The 23989-nt window shown below is 37.7% G+C and overlaps 1 protein-coding gene across 1 annotated transcript in view; it reads left to right on the plus strand.

Moving 5' to 3' along the window:
* The first annotated feature begins 577 nt into the window (after positions 1–577).
* TMPRSS15 (transmembrane serine protease 15) overlaps positions 578–23989 on the plus strand; it is a 115810-nt gene continuing 92398 nt past the window's right edge. The window contains exons 1-6 of the mRNA XM_036242927.1: positions 578–722; positions 6379–6509; positions 6788–6855; positions 14786–14937; positions 20900–20941; positions 22979–23014. Of these exons, the coding sequence (XP_036098820.1) occupies positions 578–722; positions 6379–6509; positions 6788–6855; positions 14786–14937; positions 20900–20941; positions 22979–23014 (574 nt within the window). The remainder of the gene's footprint in view (positions 723–6378; positions 6510–6787; positions 6856–14785; positions 14938–20899; positions 20942–22978; positions 23015–23989) is intronic.

The following is a 23989-nucleotide window of genomic DNA, read 5'->3' on the forward strand; positions in this document are numbered from 1 at the left end:
ACATACAGAGAAAGAGAGGTCATTTTTAATATATATGTTAGGCTTTACATCTACCTGTGCATAAAAGTTATTTTTAGACTGTCTACACCTACTTTGAACAGGAGAAATGCCTTAATCATGACCTGGGTCAGAGTATAGAATGTTGATCTGTTAGGAATACTCTACAAATATTAAATGCACGTGCCTAATGACCAATTTGTTCATCACGAATTTTACATTTTTCCTAATGGTTTTCAAACTGATAAAGTGTCCATTTTGTTTACAGCATGCTTTTAATTTCATTCATCTCAACAAATGGCCAGTTCAGATGATTAACGTTTACAACTCTGGGTATCTCTTCCCGCATTTATATCTTCTTAAAGATTAACTGCCCTTTTAAATCTGCTTAACGTATAGAGACATAATGTTGCCCTTTGGGCACACACAACTGGGTTCACACTGACCAGGAAGACTCGTGTAGATTTACCTTGTTGCTTTCCACATCTATTTTGGAAAATTTAAGAGATTTTTCTCTCCAGTTGGTGCGGGTTTTTATGTCCTCTCAGTGTTTAGATTAGCATATCTTCAACAGCCAAAAATGGTATCCAAAGGAAGTGCGCCTGGCAGGCATCGTTCTCTCAGCACCTATGAGATAGTCTGTACAGCTCTCTCTGCGGCTCTGGTGGTTCTCTGTGCGGGGCTGATTGCAGTGTCCTGGCTGGCAATCAAGGAATCAGACAGAGGTAAGTCCCATGGAGCTGGCTCCTGAGGGCTCTCAGATGGGTGTACCACTGCCATCTCGGTCATCTGTCCGTATATTGCATTAATTGCTGTGCTTTCACGACAAGACATGTATGTTGCATTCAGATGCTTTCATAGAATATTAGAAAAATTAGTTGGTCATATTTTGAAACTTAACTCAGAATACAAGTATGAAAATAAGATTTTTTTATACAAAATGTTAAATAGGTTTTTGAGTTTCAACATATAACAAAGTAAGTTTTATAGACTGTGGGTTAATTCCGATAGAATTTAAATTGTAGACATATTAAAGTGTTGTTGACTATATAACTTGATAAAAAGGTAAATAAAAGTATTATTCATTTCTAGAGAATGATATTTTCATTCTCTTATTAGGTTAACAATTTTAATTGCAACAATATAAGAGAATGTAAATGTAAATTTATAAAGATCTGAGGCTGCCTGAGTAACAAGTTTTGATGAACAGAAAAAAAAAAAAAAGAGATAACTATTATTAGAGCTAAATTATATGTACCAACAACTTTTCAAGGATCTTCAAATGTATTCTCTCATTACAACAAACCTATGAGTTATCATTTTATAGGTAATGAATCTGAGACAGAGAATTTAAGTAACTTGATTAAATTTGCATCATTACTAGATAGAAGTTCCAAACTAGACAATCCAACTCTAGGACTTATGCTCTTATATACTATTTACTAATTTATATGGTAAATTTTATAATATTGACAGCATAATAGTAACCTGAGTATTGGGTTCATTTTTTCTGAGAAAATTTTTATAGTTTTTAAGTTATGAATTACTGCATATATGGTCATATTAATTTTTTGAAAACTCACAAGGTAAAAATTTTTTCATGTGAGTGATCAGAATTTTACTAAGAAAATTCTCAGCCTGTGAGTTAGCTGTTTTTCTCTAGTAAATAAGTTAAAATTAGAATCTGATAAATATAATTTTTAGTTTGCTTGTGCCTCAGTTGTGATTCGTCCCCAGCCCTGGTTGGGGTCGTGCAGGAGGCAGCCACTCGATGTGTCCCTTTCATGTCAATGTTTCTCTCTTTCTCTCTCTCTTCCCCTCTCTCCCTCCCACTCTATCTGAACAAACATGAAAAAATGTCCTCGAATGAGGATAAAAAAATAAAATAAATTAAATAATAATAAGTAAATACTATAACCATATATGAGGGATATATTTTAAAGTGAAGGAGGTCTTGTGGCTGTTTTATATGATTATATGAATAATTAAATAAATTATAGAGATTCTCTGGGACTTATAGAAAGTAGTTACTTGGTCCTATTTAAACATTGTGAATAACTTCAAGGATATATAATCACTGGACTCTTAGATCTCAATAAAGAAACAAAAGTAAGTTATCTTTTAAGTAAAATAGAAAATAAATATTTATATGATTTAATAGTGAACAACTTAATATAAAAAAAGATTTGAGTTAAATTTAATAAAACATAAGAAGACATAAGACATACCACTTTTAATACACATTGTTTTACTTTTTTTATTGGAGATCATTTTAGACTTACAAAAAGGTTGCAAAAAAAATTGAGTTTATATAACCATTGCCCAATTTCCCCTGACATCAATATCTTGTATATTCATAGCACAATTGTTATGGCCAAGAAATTAACGTTGGTACATTATTGACTGAACACTCTATTTAAATTCCACCAGTTTTTCCATTAATGTCCTTTATCTGTTGAGGATTCAATGCCGACTCCTACATGAGTTATTTATCATGATGCCTTAGTCTCCAGTTCATGAATGATTTTCTTGTTTTTTCTTATCTCAGTTTTTTCTTGTCTTTTACATTTAAGCATGCAAATACAAATGTAATTTTGAGTATTAAAACAACAATCTATCGAATAGCCACAGCAATCTTGAAAAGGAAGAACAAAGTTGGAGGGATCACAATACCAGATTTCAGGTTATACTACAAAGCCACCATAATCAAAACAGCCTGGTACTGGCACAAGAACAGGTATATAGACCAGTGGAACAGAATAGAGAACCCAGAAATGGACCCTAGGCAATATGCTCAATTAATATTTGACAAAGGTGGCAAGAGCATACAGTGGAGTAAGGACAGCCTCTTTAATAAATGGTGCTGGGAAAATTGGACAGCTACTTGCCGAAAAATGAAACTAGACCATCAACTTACACCCTACACCAAAATAAACTCAAAATGGATAAAAGACTTAAATGTAACCCATGAATCCATAAAAATCCTAGAGGAGACTGTGGGCAACAAAATCTCAGACATCATACGCAGCAGAATTTTTACTGACACATCACCTAAGGCAATAGAAACAAAGGAGAAAATGAACACATGGGACTACATCAAACTCAAAAGCTTCTGCACAGCGAAAGATACAATCATCAAAACGGAAAGGCTACCCACTGTATGGGAGAGCATAATTGCCAATGATATATCAGATAAGGGGTTAATTTCCAATACATATAGAGTGCTCATACAACTCCACAAAAGGAAGACAAAGAATCCAATTAAAAAATGGGCAGAGGAACTAAATAGACACCTCTCCAAACAGGACATACAAATGGCTAAGAGACATATGAAGAAATGTTCATCATCACTAATCATCAGAGAGATGCAAATCAAAACAACAATGAGGTATCACCTCACACCGGTCAGAATGGCCGCCATCAACAAATCATCAAACCACAAGTGTTGGCGAGGGTGTGGAGAAAAGGGGACTCTGGTACACTGTTGGTGGGAATGCAGACTGGTGCAGCCACTATGGAAAACAATATGGTGTCACCTCAAAAAATTAAAAATTGAACTCCCATTTGACCCAGTGATCCCACTTCTAGGAATATACCCTAAGAAGCCTGAAACACCAATCAGAAAGAATATATGTACCCCCATCTTTGTAGCAGCACTATTTACAATCGCTAAGATCTGGAAACAGCCCAAGTGCCCATCAGTAGACAAATGGATTAAAAAGCTGTGGTACATATACACAATGGAGTACTACGCAGCGGTAAGAAAGAAAGTTCTCTTGTCCTTTGAGACTACATGGAGGGACCTGGAAAGTATCATCCTGAGTGAAACAAGCCAAGCAGAGAAAGACAAATTTCATATGATCTCACTGATTTCTGGAATATAATGAACATAACAGTTTGAGGACAATCCCCTAAGGAGTGGGGAGCTGAGAGAGGGATGAACAACAGAATTTATATGCATATAGGCATGAACAGTGGACATGGACAACAATCGGGGGAAGGGGCAGGGAGGGAAGGGGGAGGGGGGAACCACTGGGGGAAAAAAGGAGAATCATTTGTAACAAAAATTAATCAATAAAAAAAAACAAAAAAAACAACAATCTAGCCCGGCTAGTGTGGCTCAGTGGTTGAGCGTCAACCCACGCACCAAGAGGTCCCCAATTCAATTCCCAGTCAGGTCACATGCCCAGATTGTGGGCCTGATCCCCAGTGGGGGGCATGTAGGAGGCAGCCAATCAATGTTTTCTCTCATTGATGTTTCTCTCTCTACCTTTCCCTTCATCCTTCTCTCTAAAAATTAATAAAGAAAAAAAAAATTAAACAATATAGTATAAATAATACATGTTACATCAATTATACAATGATAACTATTTAAACTCAATGCACGTTTATTGTTTGAGATATTATTTCTAACGTTTCTTCTGAACTGGGAAGTTTGATGTTAATATATAATAGATTCTGGCTTCAAGAATCAGTCAGTTATGTGCCCAAATTTCATATCTGTCACTTATGACCTCTATTAGTTTGGAAAATTTTCTGAGTGAATCTAAGTTACAGTTTTCTTACCAGGGAAATAGATATTGTCATGCCAGGTCAGTGTGAGAACATGTATCATTGTTATTACATTTACTAATGATTTCATCATCGTGTAAGTTTTAGTTGAAGCAATTCATTTTAAATATAAATACGTAACAGCAAAAAATATTCTGATAAAGGCATTGTGCAAGACTGTTTTAATTAAAAAATTTTAATGTTGACATTTTTCCCCACCTTTGCCCACCCATACCGACGCCCATCTCCCCCACCCTTGGCCTTCACCAAACTATGCCCATGTCCATGGCCTGTGCACATATGTTCCTTAGCTAATCCCTTCACCTTCCTTATCCAGTCACCCCCACACCCTCCTCTTGGGCACCAGTCAGTCTATTTCACATATCCATGTTTCTGGTTCCATTTTCTTCGTCAGTTTATTTTGTTCATTAGATTCCACATATGAGTGAGATCATATGGTATTTGTTTTTCTCTGACTGGCTTATTTTGCTCAGCATAATACTCTCCAGGTCCATCCATGCTGTTGCAAAAGGCAAGACTTCCTTCTTTTTCACAACAGATTAGTATTTCACTGTGCAAATGTACCACAGCTTTTTTATCTACTCATCTGCTGATGGACACTTGGGCTGTTTCCAGTTCTTTGCTATTGTAAATAATGCTGCTATGGACATAGGAAGTTCTTAGGATATATTCCCAAAAGTGGGATGATGAGGTCAAATGGCAGTTCCATTTTGAATTTTTTGAGGAAATTCCTTACTGTTTTCCAGTGACGGCACCATCTGCATTCCTACCCACAGTGCACAAGGGCTCCCTTTGCTCCACATCCTCACCAGCACTTGTTGTTTATTGATTTATTGATAGTGGTCATTCTGACAGGTGTGAGGTAATACCTTATTGTAGTTTTTAATTGCATCTCTCTGATGATTAGTGACCTTGAGCATTTTTTCATGTTTCTATTGGCCGATTATGCAGGATTTAATAGCACATTTTAGTGCCCATGTTTATATTTCATTTATTAGCTTTTTCCTTACATTTTAAAATATTGAGATAATATATTTTCTGCACCATTCTCAATAAATTTCCTAATAACAACATTCACCATCTAATGGCAAAAGGTCATACGTGCCAATTTTATAATTATCAGAATGAACGAAGTTGCTTGAGAGCTATGCTTCAAAGTAACACACTGAACCCTTCTCAGCAGTCCATGTGCAGAAATCAGCGGTGCCCCTGGACGCCGGGTGGGAAACGTTTAATGGTCCGGTTCTCCCCATGTTTCCCTGAATCAGAATCAGAACTGGTGGAAGTTGACCATTCCTGTATTTTCCAACAAGAATCTCAATGAAAGAAAGAAAGAAAGAAAGAAAGAAAGAAAGAAAGAAAGAAAGAAAGAAAGAAAGAAAGAAAGAAAGAGAGAGAGAGAGAGAGAGAGAGAGAGGGAGGGAGGGAGGGAGGGAGGGAGGGAGGGAGAGAGGGAGGGAGGAAGAAAGAAAGGAAGAAAGAAAGGAAGGAAGGAAGGAAGGAAGGAAGGAAGAGAAAGAAAGCTTGGAAGCATAGAGTATGGGAGTATGGGTCAGACTTTAAAGAACAAGGGGAAAAAAATTAATAGGCCAGAGAACAGGTTTAGTTTTTAATCTTTTAAAACAATCAGATTGGAGAAAAAGCAGCTGATTATGAAACATGAAGGCTGCAAAGAAAAAGCAAACAAACAAGCAAACAAAAACTACAGCACAAACGCATGAAGCAAGAACTTGATGTCTTAACCGGAATGTGCGTCTTCTCTCTTATCATTCACATTTTAAGTGTTTTATTTCTTATTAATTTATGTAGATGCAGGATTTGGAAAAAGTTATGAAGCCAGGGGAACACTGAAAATAACATCAGGAGCTACATATAATCCTAATTTGCAAGATAAACTCTCAGCGGATTTCAAAGTTCTTGCTTTTGACTTTCAACAAATGGTAGGAGATTGTCTCTCTTCAGCTGGTTTACAATTTCATAACATAGTTTCACTAACTACTTGCCAAAAGTTACATAGATCCTGTTCTTACTTTGAAAAAAGAATTAGTAAATAAATGAAACGTGCCCAGGATGCTTGAATGTATTAGCCTCGTGCCCACAGAGAGGGAAATTGCCCCTAATCCAGTTCTAAGCAGAACGTAAAGATGATTAGTTACATTTTTAAACAAAAGTTTACACCTAAATTTAATATGCTTTTTTTTAACCTTTTCTTTTTTAGTTAGATGAGATCTTCCAATCAAGTAATCTGAAAAGGGAATATAAAAACTCAAGAGTTTTACGATTTGAGTGAGTACAGCTCAAAATGTTTCTGTTGGTAGACAGCCAGCCCAAAATTACAAAATAGTGATCTGTTTGGTAATATTCGTAAAATATTGTCCCTACTTTTAGGAGAAAAAAGAATATTTCAAATTTTCACTATTGGTATGAAGATTGACAAACTTTCACATGAGTAGCAAACAACAATAATAACTGAATAATTGACCTTATGTTGACATGTTTCTCTCTCGGGGGAAAAATCTTGCAGACACACGGAGGGGGCTGAGGTTGAATGTATGCAGGTGTAAATATAGTGTCTGATTGGCTCTGAAGCTCTGGCGGAAGCTTGCTTATTACATTTCATTTACACTTGAAGTCATAAAAGAGAAGGGACCTGTTTATTTGTGCCCAGAGAGCATAAGACTGTGCCTAGAATAAAATGAGTGTTCAAGGAATGAATGAATCTTAGTTTAATAGGATCATGAGATAATTCCACTCAGGATACGAGTATCAGGGGTTTTCTTCCCTGCAAACTGGCCAAAGGATATGAATCAGCAAGAAATGATGATGCCAGTTAGAATCTATAAAACTAAGTCAACAGGGGGAAAGTCAAAGAGAAGGAGCTCTTTTTTTTTTTAAGTAGAGGAAACTTCCCTTTTCTACAGAAATAAAATGGAAGGTAACCAACCTGGGACAGGAGGCAGACCAAGAAATGAAAGCAAAGATAAGGCTGGAGGAACCTGATTTATGCCATTTAAACACTTAAGCCAGCTGGGCTGACTGCAGTACACCTTAGCTACAGAGGTCCATCTCACACACTCTTTCACCACCGAGGTAATGGGGGTTAGCTCTGGGCTGCTGGTGCCCTGCAACTGAAAGTCGTCATCACAGTCAGGGAGGATGGGCAATGAGAAACTCCAGCCTACAACTTCAAACAGCACCACAATGTAAGCGTTCCAGACCAGAGAACAGTGGCCTCATTGTAGGTTTTCATGACAAGACAAAGCCACTGCCTGTGAAAAACAGTCATTCATTTTACTTTTATCCATCTATCATTTAATACACGTGCATCATGTACAATGTACTAACTAATGTCACTAAGCAGCTGTATCTACAAGGGTGGGCAAATGTAGACTTACGGTTGTTTGTATAAAAAAAGACACCCAGGTCATGATTATTGCAATAGCTTCATGAACTCAAAAGAATGTCACAATGCAACTGTAAACCTACTTTTGCCAACCCCTGAACAGCCGGTGTCATAGATAAGCAGAAGAAAGAAAGATGTTAAATGATGTAGTCTGGCCTCTGCTTGTCTGCTTTGGCCTAGAATGCTCAGTGCTTCAGAAGGAAGTTTACTCTCATCCCACAAAAGAAAAAGATTTGTACTGTTTAAAACAGTACCCTCGTGTAAGATACCTGCTAAAAATGAGGAATCCATTTTCAGTGTCACCGTGAACAGCATTAATATGACCGTGTTTCATGTTTTTCTTTATAACTGCAGTGACTAGAAAATTATTTTTTATTGTCAACCAAGTTTTTATTTCTTTGGCTCTCAGCCACTCATCCTAGTGGTAGTTATTAATTTTTTTATAGAATAAATGTATCTTTATCTTTATATCTCAGTCTTTCAAATACCCAGCGACTCTTCCTATTGTTGTTGTTCTAAATGTAAGTCCTTTCTGGGGTTTTGTCTCAGAAACTCATTCTGGCCTTTTTCTGTTTCTCCTTCCCATCCCCCATGGGCTTCAGCCTCAGTCCTGCCGTATCACCTGAATGCCCTCGAAAGCATCCTTCTTCACGACCTGGAGCTCCATTTCTTCCTTGTTATATGTTGCATCCGCCCTTAGGCTCCATCCTTAGGTGTCATTAAGAAGCAGTCTGTCACCTCCTCGGAATGCCTACCTGGCAATCTAGCCTGGGTTAGCATATTGCACCTACATATAAAGTAACAAGCTCATACTGTAATGTAATTTCCAGTTTGCCTGTCTTCTTACTAGATTATGGGCTCCCTCGGGGCAAAGCATGTATCCTTGATATCTGTATTTTCAGAGTCTAGTTAATGTCTGGCTCAGGGTATGTGCTCTATAAAGTCCCGGCAAATAAATGAGACATTTCTTTAATACCTGGTTTTGATATATTGAGTACTGTGTTGGGTGGTACAGGTTTTCCTTTAACCCATGTTTTGTAGATATAAAAAGAAATACACTCTTAGTTTGGCTTTGACTTTCTGTTAGAATAGAATTTCAATAAAAATAAATTCTAAACTAGTCTCTTGGAAGCAACAGTGGTGATGTATTAAGGGGCCCTGAGGTTGAAAATGTGGGTCCCGAAAGGTTTTGGGACACAGTTTGAGAAGCAGAGGTGGAGACTACCTAATCAGAGAAGAAACTGGAAGCATTTCAGGGGGAGGGGCGTAAGGAATGGAGAAGGAGGAGGAAGAGGAAGAAGAAGCAGAAGAAGGAGAAGAAGGGGAATTACTGTACCACGTTGAGGCTGTGCTCTGGCTGGCCCTGAGGGTCCATTTAGACTGTGCTGAGTTGTCAGAGAGGTGTTGACTATAAGCCTAGGAGTCTGGCAGTCAGTTAACATTTTCAAATAAGAACCATAAGGGACTCCAGGAGAAAACCAATGAACCTGAGTTTATAGAAAGGCTAATCTATCTCAGATCAGGAACAACTGAATCAGAGAGCCTGGAGACAGATACTTGGTACAGTTCTTCACCAAAGTCCTGACGATATTAAGAGTCCTTACTTTTTAGTGACCAAATAGAAGTAGGAAGGTCAAGGCAAAGACAGAGATCATGCTTAGAAAAACAATGACACAAGATCAGATGAGGATGATTTAATAGGCAGAAGGAAATGAGGGGCTTTGTTATTTCCCGTTGGAACAAAACTAATCCTATCTGTGGACAGCACAATTTTAAAAAATAATAATAATAAGCCAAGGCTCCATCTTTTTATACCAAAAAAGTTTAAAAATTTTTCTCTCTGTCATTCATTCATCCTTTCTTTTTTCTCTTCTACTTTCTCACTCATCTATCCATACTTATCCTTCTTTGTTTCATTGCATATTCATGACATTTCAGTCCAGTAGCCAGCCAGCCCCACCCACCTACTGTTTTCATTCCTATCTGCAATACAGAGGCATCTGCTCCTGTTTTCCAGGGCTCGTTATCTCTTTTATTGGCCTCATATAAGGACTAGGAGGAGACATGAGGAGTCTCAGGAAAGGTTAAATTTTTCTCAAAGAGATATTTATTCAATATTTATTATGAGGGTGAAACCATGCTTGCAAGTTGTTGGGTTTTTTTTTAACTCTAAACTATGTGTCTCTTTGTCTCCTTTGAAGTAAGGGGGACTAATTTTTTTCCCGTTTCTGGGGAGGATTGAGTGTGGAGATCTGTATCAACTCAGATTTATTTCTCAAGGGTGTTAAGGTCCTTAAGGAGAAGTATCTCCGGTACCTGCCTGTTCTGCACTGTGTTCACCCAGCGAAATCTGTACAAAGCACAACATCCATTACAGGGTTTATTGGAACAGTTTTCTTAATGGGACTTTTTTTTTCTTTATTGATTTTATAGAGAGTAGAAGGGAGAGGGAGAGAGAGACAAAAACATCGATGAGAGAGAACATCAATTGGCTGCCTCCTGCGTGCCCCACACTGGGGATCAGGCCCACAACCTGGGCATGTGCCCTGACCGGGAATCGAACCGGCGACCTCTTGGTGCATGAGTCAACGCTCAACCACTGAGCCACACCAGCTGGGCTAATGACACTTTTCATGTTCACATATTATAATATACTGGATAACTTTATTTTTACTAGATTGAGAATATATACATTTATATATAGGCCTGGTGAGTTATCAAAACCCCAGTATTTTTCTTTAATATCGAATAAATAATTTTGAATTTATCTGGATGCTAAAGTCGCTATGGTTGAAATTGTAAATTTTTTTCTCCTTCTTCATAGCTACCTAGGAGACCAATATAATCCCTAAACCTTGATACATATTTTATAATGATTCTCACATAATCTACTTCATCGGTGTAGAAATACTTCCCTTAGTTGTATCTGAACGACTTTTAAATCAGAAGTGAGTTTTTGAAAGATGCAAAGGAATCTTATGCAAAGGTCTGTAAGACACACTGCAGGTCAGTACTCCGGGAGACTGAGAAGGATAGGGGAAGAAATTCAGCAGGGAAGGAAGTAACAAGCAAACATGTAAGTTTACTTTAAATATTCCCATATAAAATGGTATATTTCACTCACAGGAAAAGTGGTGGACTCCTAACTAGCTTTAAAATTTTAAACTCCAGTTGGTAAAATCAAGAAACAAATAACTGAGGTCTCAACTAACAATATCCACACTCATTGTGAGTAATACATCTAAAAATTCTTTTATATACCTATTTTCTTTTTCTTTACTGGTTTTAATTAAACTCGCACCACAGGCTTGTGTGTGTGTGTGTGTGTGTGTACACTCTGCAGGTCAAGCAAATGGTTGGCTCCCCTCTGGGGACACTTTCTGGTATTCTGCTTTATGAAAGGTGCTTTGACTCACAAAGCATTTAGCCATCCATTCTGTTAACAAAGTGCTGTTTACCCTCTGTGACAAGATGCAGCTTATTCTGCCCTTTGACACACATGAGTCACAAAGTTAGTAAAGAAAAGACTTTTGTTTACTCAGCAGCCCTAGAGGTTATCGATATCATTAAGGAAAATAAGAGATAAGAAACATTTTGATTTATTGCACCCAGGCTCTCTGTACAATGATAGGATTTATCTGCAAAAAAAAAAAAAACTCTGATATTCCACTGGAACAAGTACTTTAAAATAAAGATGGCCATTGTTTCTTTTTTATTTTTCCTAAAGGAAAAATTCTCACTTACCATAATAAATAAAATCAAACTCAGAGTAGTGATATCAAGATCACTACAAAAGTACTAAAATAACAGTGTTAGTGTTCTTATTAGGCAGAACACAAATGACTGTTACAGTTTTCCTGATTTCTCCTACCTATCTCTCTTATCTCAACATTTGCACTGAATAAGAAAACAAATTTTGAACAACACAAGTATATGTGGGTACAGGATCTGTAACTCCTGTCCCTGCAAAGCATACATTATTAAATGCAATGTATAATTCACAAGCAAGAAAACACATCTTTCATACAGAGACGCTTCATGCCTGAGGATGAACTAATCCAGTTACTTTCAAGTCAGTGAGGGAAAATTTCAGATTTAGACTTTCTCTACCCAAAATATCTTACCTTGTCTACTCCCTTAAAAAATAAAAGTAAAAGCAAGTGTTCAGTCAAGTTAAACATGTGGAAGTTACATAAAGAGAAAACTCAGATTTATTCAAGGAGAAGGAGAAGATGTGGAATCGAAGGCAGAGAAATTAATGGATTTGTTATTTTAACTAATTTTTAACCCTGTCCTTGTAACTGAGGGTGAGGGTGGCTAAGGAGACAAAAGAAGAAGGGGACAGAGAGCAGGCGAAGGGCTGGGGAGAGGGGAGAGTCTGTCTCTTGAATGTATGGAGGTTATAAATATCTCTCTCCCCAAAAAATACAACTAGCTATTTTCCTGATCCATTCGGTTATCAAATTCTGGTAGCAATGCAAGATCATTGTACATGTACACCCGGTAAATGTGTGCATCGTCTGTCCCTAACAAATGGTTCACAATGGTGTTGGCAGAGGTGGTGCTGGGAGTGGGGAATGAGAACTATATAAAAACACATCTGGGAGACATCTGTCTCTGAATCTCATTCCTGTCTCTGACACTAATAAGCTGAATACCTCTCGGCAAAGTTATCCATGTTACTCTGAGCCTCAATCTCCTTATTGTTAAAATGTCCACTTGGCCAATAGCAGGTGCAAAAATTGAGTAATCCCCCTTTCCTGGAGCTTCTGTGTAAATACATGTGATGAGGCCTGAAAGCCATATGCCAGTTAGGATTAAATTGTAACGAACAGAACCCATAACTGAAAGAGCCTTGGACAAGGAGTGTATCATCTGACATCACAAGACATCTGAAAGTTTCACCAGAGGTTAATTCAGTGATATAACATCAGTGACAATAACTGAGGTACTTTTCTTTTTCATTCTGCTATATTTAGTTTGTCAACCAAAGTGTGTCTCATGGTACCAGGAGGGATGTGGTCATCCCAGCAATCACATACAGACATAATAATGTTCCACAAATAAAAGCAGCGGTCCACTATAAACCATTACTTCATTATATATGAAAAAGGTTCCCATCATTGTCCCTTCACACTCCATGGACCAGGGTCTGGTCATATGCCCATGAGTAAAACTATCAATGACGTGAGAAAAGGTAGGAGAAACCGTTACCTGTTGTGAGAAACCGGAACGTTATTCTCAAATAAACTTAGAGATGGGCCAGCATGTAAAAATTGACAAGCCTGGAAGCGTAGATAAAAGTGTCTGTGACAAAGTGTATCTTTATCTAGGACAGCAGGAGATGGCACGCATGGATAAGTCTGGGGAACCCTGAACTAAATCGTTACTAAGAAGCCTTGTCACTTACTATGATTTTAGCAAATAATTAGAAAGTTAAACACTGTAAGGTTTTTAAATAATCAATAGAGGTGAAATGTGTAATTATTGTATCAGAGTATCCTGTTTACTTCAAAAACGAAAAACCAGCTGCCTAGAAAGGAATCACTTCTGCTAAACCGTGACCTTGAAGAGCAGCACAAACATTAAGAAACATCCTACCAAGTGGAGATGCTGATCTACTATGACTTTTCATCTTGGATATCATCACGGAGGGATAAAAACCAACAACATTTATTCTAAGTTCTACCAAGATAGATATATGGAAAGATACACAAAGAACTTTTCTGGAGTTGATGAACTCCTTCAAGAAGATCAGTAATGTATAGATATTGTAAGGATATGAGCAAAACTGCCTAAATTTGGAACTAGTAAATACATACCAAAATTTGGTTCTCTCAAGTCTAGCCCCTAAGGTTCTGAGTATACCCTGAGCACCCCCAGTTTATTGAGGGCTACGGAATGAATCAGAGCTAAAATTTGTCTCGCATGTGGTTGTGTCCCGAAAGCATAGCATGCAGGAAATAGAAAAGTAGGCAGGAGGGAAAAATCTCTCAGGTATCCCTACTGGGCCAAAAATGTATTCATAGGTTTGTTTCTTTAAACTGTAAACAAACAACCAGTAAATAAAACTTTTTAAGTGCATGCTGCAGAGCAGGGAATAAAAATAAAAAGGGAGATGACTCGGGCTGGACAGTTGAACTTTAATGCTATGGTTTGAGATGATGCAGGCAAGATGCTCCGGACCCTTGACAATATGAATGCATATGTCATAAATCCCCAATAACCCAGGTATGCTTATCTTCTTTCTATTCCTTAAAATAGAGCATACTTGGATATTTTATTTTAAGAATAGAGAAAAAAAATGTAGGTATAGATTAATTGTTGTAAGCTTGCTAGCAGGTCTTCATAAACTACACAGAAAACTTTTCTCAGAAAGCAGTGAAACTACCTTAGACTTTTCTCTACTTGGAAATGATCTGTAAGACATTACAAACCGATGCTCTCCATTCCTTCGAACAGTGAAACAAGAGCTAACGTCACCCAACCACTTGATTTGGTTTAATTTGACACAAGTGACTCCGGGAAACAGCCTGGCCGGGAAATGTGTGTGCTGAGGGAAAACTCAGAAAACTCAGATTCCGGTTCTGGATCTGCCTGGGTGTTCTTGGAAAGGTCGTTTAGCCTTTCATTCCTGTTTCTTTCTCCTGTAAAATAAAAATAATATTTGATGCCGCCCACCTTGCACAGGTGAAATTAGAATTAACAAGGTGATAAGTGTAGAGAATTTCAAAAACATCTTAAATGAATTAAGCACAAATTGCGGGAAGAATTCTGACTTTTTTCTCTTTTGTCATCTTTTTTGCTTTGCAGGAATGGCAGCATCATAGTCATATTTGACCTTTCCTTTGACCAGTGGGTGTCAGATAAAAATGTAAAAGAAGAACTGATTCAAGGCATTGAAGCAAATAAATCCAGTCAACTGGCCTATTTCCATATTGACTTGAACAGCATTGATATCATAGGTAACTGTGAACATTATTTGATTTCCTTGAATCATTAAGCTATGAAATTAAAATTTGAGTGATATACCGGGAAGCAATGGGATCACCCTTGATTTCAGGAACATGTCTTATTGCTAGAGGTAACACATTTATCTGGGAAACATGAAAGATGGAGAAACCATATTTGAAGAAATACATCAGGGAGGAAACATTTATAAAATATAAAATATCAAAAAAGTTCTAAAAATATTGGCATGCGTAAACATTTCAGGGTCTTACCACATTCTTGGCATTAGTCCAGCATACCCTGACATTCCAAAAACTCTCCATCAAAAAAATGACACTCGTTAATTTCTAAGTCATAGACATCATTAGATTATAAAGCCCAGTGGCAAGTCCAATCTCTATTTAAGAACTTAAAAAAACAAACAAACAAACAAACAAAAACAGAGAAAGGAACAGGAGGGGTCAATGTGTTTTATTCATCCTGGTTATTTATAAAAGAAAATGTTATTATTAAACTGACAAGTAATTTTAAGATATTAATAAGTCAAAGGTGAAGAAGTATACAGGATCAAAAATAATAGCAGACTATATGTCTACCAATGCTTATTCTGAATTTTTCATTCTATGTATCCCCACTTCAGTGCAACAAACAATACTCTGTGTGTTTGTTTTGGCTGAGAACAATAATTGCCCAGGTCCATCCAGGTCCACAATCTCTTCTGTGTAAACCTTGAAGCCATAATGTTTTGGAATTCAAAAATTAGGGGATGTTAGAAAGCTAATCATTACACAAATATCCACATCAAGTGGAATAAAGGCGAATTCAAAATAGCCTAAGTTCAGTTAAAATAGTTTTGTTACAGAATGAGATCAGTCAACCCAGATTTGCCTCTGAGTCAAATATATAAACACTTGCAGAATTTTTTTCGCGATTTTTTTTCTTTATTGATTTTAGAGAGAGAAGAAGGGAGAGGGAGAGAGAGGGAGAAACATCAATGAGAGAGAGCATCAACTGGCCCCCTCCTGCATAACCCCACTGGGGATCGGGTTCACAACCTGGGCATGTGCCCTGACTGGGAATCGAACCAGTGACCTCTTGGTGCATAGGTGAAAGCTCAATCCACTGAGCCACACGGGCCAGGCAAAACTTGCAGAATTTTTAAATTTTAAGTTGTTTTGTTTGTTTCAGTTTTATAATAATAGGTATGAAAATGTGGACCTTGCTTTCCTTTACAACATGGGTTCATCAAACAGTTTCCTCTCTCATTAAGTCTCCTATCTCCATTGGTATCTATTCAGTGAGAAGACAGCTAATGTTCTTAGTTACTCCTCTACTGTTGGTTGGATACCCTCGGGCACCTTTGTGGGAGCAGAGACTGTTTTAGATCTTTGTCTGATTTAGATGCATTGAAAATTGCTACCAACTAAGATTAGCTAGAACAGATGTGTTACCTATCAACACATTTACTCCTCATACCAATCTTACTATTTGACGTATTCACTATGCCCATTTTGCAGAGAAGACCGACACAGGTAGTTTTGGTAAATTGCCTTAAGTCGCACAGCTATTTAGAGTTGGATCAAGTTTCTGAGCCAGATGATTGGATCTTAATGTCTGCTCTTAACCATTATATTAGAGATTGTTTATAATGTTTTTATTTTAGAACAATGTTGACAGATTTTTTCAATAGTCCATTTTCTTCTTGAAAGTTGATTTCTAGCAACCATTATGTGAAGGTATATCCGTTTCTGTATGGTTGCTATGGCAGAGGACTTGACAAGTGTGCTAAACTTACTTTCCTGACTCCTGCAGTTGGACTATTTGAGGGAGGAAAGTTTGTGGGGTTTTTTCGTTTTTGTTTTAATCCTCACCTGAGGACACTTTTTCATTTTCTGTTCAGATAGAGTGGGAGGGGGGAGAGAAGAGAGAGAGAGAGAGAGAGAGAGAAACATTGACGTGAAAGGGACACATCGAGTGGTTGCCACCCGCATCACCCAACCAGGGTTGGGGACAAACTGCAACTGAGGTATGTGCCCTTAGCGGGAACCAAACTCCAGTCTCTCTGGACCACAGGCCGACGCTCTAAACGCTGAGCCAAACCAGCCAGGGCAAAGTTTGTGGTTTTTAAAAATATTTATTTCTTCAATAAAACCCTATTTTTTTAGTTAACTTAGAATAAGTACTATGAATGCAATCAAGTATATTACAATATCAACCCAAAAATATGCTCTTGAAGTTACATGTAATTTACTGAACTACATTAAAACATTTTTATAAACATGATACCAAGCTTTATTTTAGGTACTTAAGTTTAATATTCACTTGTATCATGTGAATTTTCCAATTTATTACATTTTAAAATTGGTTAAAAATTTTACAAATACAATGGATTTTTACATAGTGTATTGTATAACTAAACATAATAGAAATTAAAATGTCTTCTTTGTGAATACATGGTATAAACCTTTTCTTCTTTATCAATAATCTACCATATATCATTTATGAAACTGCTATAAATCTTGTAGAATCAAAACAATGCAGAAATGAAGAAATACTCTAATAAACAACCTAGTTGGTAGAAGACAATGTACCTCTTAAGGTACTTACCGTAAATACAGTTTTGAATAAAAACAAATACAAAGATGAGGATTTTTCATAAGATTGCTTTGGTTTCCTTTATATCTTACATAATTGTCATAATTTTGTGAAGCAAAAACATATATATATATTTTTTAAATATTAAACATCTTAAAGGGTGAAGAAAATAGCTAGGTTTTGTTTGTTTGTTTGTTTGTTTTGATACTTTTTTAACTCATCTTTATTGTTGAATGTGTTACAGATGTTCTCCCCCCCCTTTTTTTCCATTGACCCCCTGCTCCCCTCCTGCCTTCCCCACACTATTGTTGGTGTCCGTTGGTTATGCATATATACCTGGAAGTTCTTTGGTTTATCTCCTTCTGCCCTCGCTCACCCTTCCCTTTGAAGTTCATCAGTCTAACAACCAATTTGTACTTCTTAATTCCTTCCTCTGTTTCACCCACCCCCCGAGTCCCCAGCCATCTGGCAAGTAACAAAAAGTTCTCTGTATCTGTGAGTCTGTTTCTGTTCTGCTAGCTCATTTTGTTTATAGATTCAATTTGTTGATAGATATTAATTGCCATTTTATTGTTCATACTTTTAGTGTTCTTCTCCTTCAAGAAGACCCTTCAACATTTCATATAATACTGGTTTGCTGATGATGAACTCCTTTAGTTTTTTCTTTTCTGGGAAATTCCTAATATGTCCATGGATTCTAAATGACAGCTTTGCAGGATAGAGTAATCTTGCTTGTAGGTCGTTGCTTTTCATCACCTTGAATATCTCTTGCCACTCCTTTCTGGCTTGCAAAGTTTATTTTGAGACATCAGCTAACAGTCTTATGGAAGCTCCTTTGTAGGTAATGAACTGCTTTTCTCTTGCTGTTTTTAAGATCTCTCTTTGTCTTCAACCTTTGGCATTTTGATGATGATGTGTCTTGGTGTGGACATCTTTGGGTTCATCTTGTTTGGGGATTCTCTGTGCTTCCTGGACTTGTATATCTGTTTCTTTAATCAAGTTAGGAAAGTTTTCTGCCATTATTTTTTCAAATAAGTTTTCAATTTCTTGTTCTCTGTCTTCTCCTTCTGGCATCCCTATGATGCGAATGTTGGTATGCTTAAAGTTGTCCCAGAGGCTCCTTACACGATCCTCATTTTTTTTTTTTTTTTTTTGATTCTTATTTCTTTTTTGCTGTTCTGGTTGGGTGTTTTTTGCTTCCTTATATTCCAAATCAATGGTTTGCTTCTTGGCTTTCTCTATTCAATTATTGATTCCCTGTAAATTATTCTTTCAGTTAGTGCATCATTCATTTCTGACTGGTCTTTTTTTATGTTGTTTATGTTCTCCTTAAGTTCCTTGAAGGTTTCATTAAGTTCTTTGAATGTCTCAACAAATTCCTTGAGCAACCTTATAATCTGTGTTTTGAACTCTGCATCTGTTCGATTGCTTATCTCCATTTTTTCAATTCTTTTTATGGAGTTTTGTTCTGTTCTTTCATTTGAGACATATTTCTTTGTCTTTTCATTGTGGCTGCTTTCCTGTGATTGTTTCTATGTATTAGGTAGAGTTGATATGTCTCCTAAGCTTTGTAGGGTGACCTATTGTTGTAGGTGTCCCATAGGGTCCAGTGGGACAGCCTTTCTGATCACCCCAGCTGGGTCCTTGAGGTGTGCTTCTAGTGTGGACTGTACACCCTTCTGTTGTAATTAAGTTTTGATTGGTGTTGGCATGTCAATGGAAGGGATTTACTCAGGCTGATCAGCTGCAAGGACTTGTTGTGCCCACTAACCACTGACCTCTGACTACCTTGGAGGATCAGCTGTGTAGGGTCCCACCACACAGAGCAAGACTTACCTCATCCGGGCTCTGGTACCCACCAAGTCCACTCATTGAGTGTGTCACTTATGGAGGTGGTTGTGTGGTGGTGGTTTGATGTGGTTGGAAGCTGTTCACTGGGTGTGCTGGCTCTGGGGCAAGGGCAGCTGCTGCTTGTGTTCTATCCAGGGCCACCTGGCATAAGTTTACAAAGTGATCTGCAGATGGCTGCTTCTTGTGCTGGGCTTGGAGTTGCCCAGGAAAAGCCAAGTTATGAACCAAGGCTGGCTGCTTCTAATGCCAGGCCTGGGACAACTTAACAAGAGGTATGGGGCTTGCTGAGAACAGATGCTTCGTGTATGAAAGATTTTAGGAAACTCTGAAGCAGGATCCAAGACAGGCCAATTCTATGGTAAAGCCTTTGGAAACAGCTTGGGTGGGCCTGAAAGTTGGGTGGGGCGGGGCCTCAGGGAATCACCAGGGTGGGGCAAACAGTGTGAGCCATGTTGCTGTAGACCCAGATATGGTGGCTGTCTGCTTCCCCAGGGAAGGGCTCACCAAAGGAACATCTGCCTTTGCCAGCACATCTGTCCAGGAGAGAGCTGCCTCTCCAACCCTTGTCCCGAGGCCAAACAGCCCAGTTCTTCCCTGTATGTCTCTGGCAACCCTCAAGCTACCTCCCCTCCAAGCTTAGAGGAAGCACTTCTGAGTAAGTTCATGTGCGGGCCCTTTAAGAGGAGCTGCCGCTGCCGCAGCCTCAGCTTCCCTGAACCTCAGTTCCTGCTGGTTTTACAGCCAGAAGTGATGGGGATTCTCTTCCTGGCACTGGAACCCTGAGTGGGGTGTCTGGTGTGGGACGAGGACCCGTCAGTCCTCAGGGAGGACCTTCCCAGCCGAGGTGTCCTCCTGATTTTTATCCGCCACATGTGGGTGTGGGACCAGCCCGTCCCCTCCGCCCTCCTCCCAGTCTCGGTGTGGCTGCTGCTTTAATTCCGTAGTCGTAGGACTGCCATTCAGCTCAGTGTCAGGTGGTTCTGAAGGATGGTTGTGCTGTAGGTTAGTTGTAATTTTGATGTGGTTGTGGGAGGAGGCGATACCACGTTTACCTACGCCGCCATCCCGACCGGACTGTTTTGTTTTGTTTTTAATGAATAAAGCACTTTATACTTAGGCAGGACAGTTCCCAGCTGATATTATGTACAAGATTATTTTGATGTCTACTATAGATTGCAGTGCAACACCATTGGTTCTAGGTCTGATAAGATCTGGTATGTAATGTGACATTAGCTACCTTAAATATAAATTATTTTATATAACTATGATGAAAAATACATACTTTTATTAAATTATTAAAATAAAGCAAACTTTTTGCATAGGCAAATTTCACAGAGCATATACAGATTGTGGAAATTCATCAAATGCACTACAATCAAATAATAAAAGGCACATTGAGCAGGAAATAGGATCAAAGAATAACTCTAAAGGATCAGATGTCCTTTGAATGAATATTCCAGTTGTATTCATTGTTTCATAATATATGCATATTATAGGTCCAAGCTTAAAACCCACTTTACTTTATTACAGCATCTTTGGATTCCCCTACGGTGAGCCCTGCAACAACTTCAGGTCAGTACAATGACATTTTAAAAACTAACTTGGTGACCATCAAACTCCAAACTCCATGACATTAGGGAAGAATTCTATTTTTTTTTTTTTTTTTAGTAGCTCTAAGACATTTTGTCTTTATATTAAAATGTAAGAAGCATACATTTAGTAAGGAATAATATAGTTCATAATATGGCAGATTTCCTAATGCTTAGTTATATCTGCCAAAAATATGTATTTCCAATTTCATATTTTAAACTCTATACACATAGGTATACATGTATGGGTGTGCATAAGTGTGTGTGAGCCACTGAGCATGTCTCCTTACCCCTCTGAAACTCTGTTTCTTATCAATGGTGAATAATACAATTTTTCTGAATATTATAGAAGTCATCCCAAATATCAAATGTATATATAAGTAATTTTTAAAGTGAAAAGTGTGTGTGTGACCCCGAAATAAGGCTCTGACCATTCAATCTTAGAGATGGAACCATAACTGGGACTGAGGGAAAGAAAGTTTCAAAATGGATTGCACTGTTTAGAAAGAATTGAAGGCTCAGTGTTAACTTTGTTCCAGCACTTTCTTCTCCCCATCTTTCTATCTACCATTGGTCATTACTGCTCCTTAATTTAGAACTTTAGCCCTGGCCAGTTTGTCCCAGTGGTTAGAGCATCAGCTCATGGACCAATGAATCAAGGGTTCGATTCCAGTGAAGGGCACGTACCTGGGTTGCAGCCATCCCTGGCCCGGGTCAGGTTGTGTGGGAGGCAGCCACTCGAAGTTCTCTCTCATGCAATGTTTCTATCTCACTCTCTCTCCCTCCTTCCCACTCTATCTGGTGATAAATAGAAAAATATCCTTGGGTGAGGATTTAAAAAAAAAATTTAGAACTTCACTTTGTTTTATCAAGATCACACTACTATCAAGATAATTTGTTTGGAAAATTTATCAATAATTTTAGAATTAACCGAATTATCTTCAAATGTAAAATTATTCTTTCATAGAAAAATCATTTAAATTGAAGTCATAGATGTGAATATTAATCTTGGCCCTGCCAACTACTAGAATCACTGAGCATGTCTCTTTCCTCCTCTGGAAATACATTTCTCATAAATCCTGACTAATACAACTTTTCTGAATATTTCACAAGTCATTCCAAATATCAAATTTATATATAAATGATTTTTAAAGTGAAACTTATTATAAAACCATAAGAATATAATTCTTTATATTCTATATAATCATGACCATTTTTATAATATTTGAAAACTCTTTTTTTTTTTTAAATATCTACTGGGCCAAGTACTATATTTTAATTCTCAAAATAATCCTGTACAGAGGTAATAATTTTTTCACTTAAAAAGAGTCAGCACAGTCCTGGCCAGTTTGGCTCAGCTGTTAGAGCACTGGCCTGTGAACTTACGGGTCACTGGTTCGATGCCAGTCAAGGGCACGTAGCTGGGTTGCAGGTTCAATCCCCAGCCCTGGTCTGGTCTTGCGTGAGGCAGCCAATCAATGCGTCTCTCTCACATCGCTGTTTCTCTCTCTCTCTCTCCCCCTCTCAGTCTGTCTAAAATTCAAATGATGGAGAAAAATCCTTGAGTGAGGATTAACAACAAAAAACAAGTCACACAGCTATTAAGTGTCAAACTCAGGAACTGAAAGCAATTCCTTTGGCCTCCAAGCCTATAATCCAAGCATATCCCAAACTTCAGATTAAACTACAACATTTAAGTCTACAGCCATTACAAAATTAATGACTCCTATATTTAGTTACTATTGATAATTAAAAAACATCACCTTCTATACTTAAAAAATGAAAGACAAAAATCTAAAAGCCTCCACTCTACAATTCTAAAGATCAGTGATAACAAACAAAAGATTTATTCTTAGATCCAGACATAAATGATATATTCTTGAGTTAATAGATACTAATAATTCACAGTAACTTAAAAAAAAACTGTCAAGTTAAAGGTTAAACAGGAAAGAATATACAATAAAATCCTAATAATCGGTTTAAAATGTAATAGTTCTTTTAATGTCATTTATTTTTACAGGCAAACTAACAACCAGCAGTCCTCTGGCAACCCCAGGTCAGTTTTAATAATATTATTTCTTTTGTTTTAAAAAAGTTTTCAGTGATGGTTCATTTTAGGCTCCTGAGAATTCTCTGATAACACAGCAGTTATTACTCCTGTTTTATAGATAAGGAAACTATAGCTTAAAAATTTGCAGTTTTAGCTTATGATTTCACCAAAAGTTAATATATTTGGGACTAATGCCTGGATTATCTGACCTCACTCCAGTCCTCTATGAGAACTGTGGTTATTATTTATTGCTAAGAATGCCACTCATGGGTTCAAAGTGTAGGTTTCACCCGATGTGAGAATTTTTTTTCTTTGATTATTCTCTCTGCATGCAAGTTGGGCATGCTTTCTCTCTCCTCTATTCACTTTAAAAATAAAACAGCCAGTTATTTTTACGCAAAACGGGTTTAGTCAGGAATTGCCAGAGAGATTGCAAGCTATGGCAAAAGCAAGCGAATATGACTTTTTAGAGAAAATGGGGAGGTTGGGAGGGGCTGTTTAAAATAAGATGCCATTGGAAGACACAGGATTTGAAGTGTAGTAGCTTCCCATTGGCTAAGTCATGGTGGTATTGGCTGGGCCTGCTGCTAAGCAAGCAGAAAAATCTCAGTCCTGACAAAACCGGTCAAGTGCAGCGAGTGGTTGTGTGTGTGAGGGTTCTCCCTACAGGGCTTTCTGACTTGATTTTACATGAGATTTAAAATTTTATTTTCACACCTCCTAACATGGTACTGGTTGCCAAATTAGTACCAAAGTAGCCTTGGATTCACTCATTCAACAACTTTTAAGTGTGTACTCTGTGCCAACTCCTGGTATGTGTCTTTGATGTGACAATTTATCTGAATCTCTAGTAATTATCCACTGTTCTTTTGTCTGTCTGCTGGTTAACTGAGGAGCTCCTCGGGTCTTCATTTCACTGTCATGTTAAATGGCCCGCGTGTGTCCCTACTCTTTCAAGTAAACTCTGTGTAGGTAATACTG

This window comes from Molossus molossus, unplaced genomic scaffold (genome assembly GCF_014108415.1).
Source record: "Molossus molossus isolate mMolMol1 unplaced genomic scaffold, mMolMol1.p scaffold_m16_p_5, whole genome shotgun sequence".
In the NCBI taxonomy this organism is placed as follows: Eukaryota; Metazoa; Chordata; class Mammalia; order Chiroptera; family Molossidae; genus Molossus; species Molossus molossus.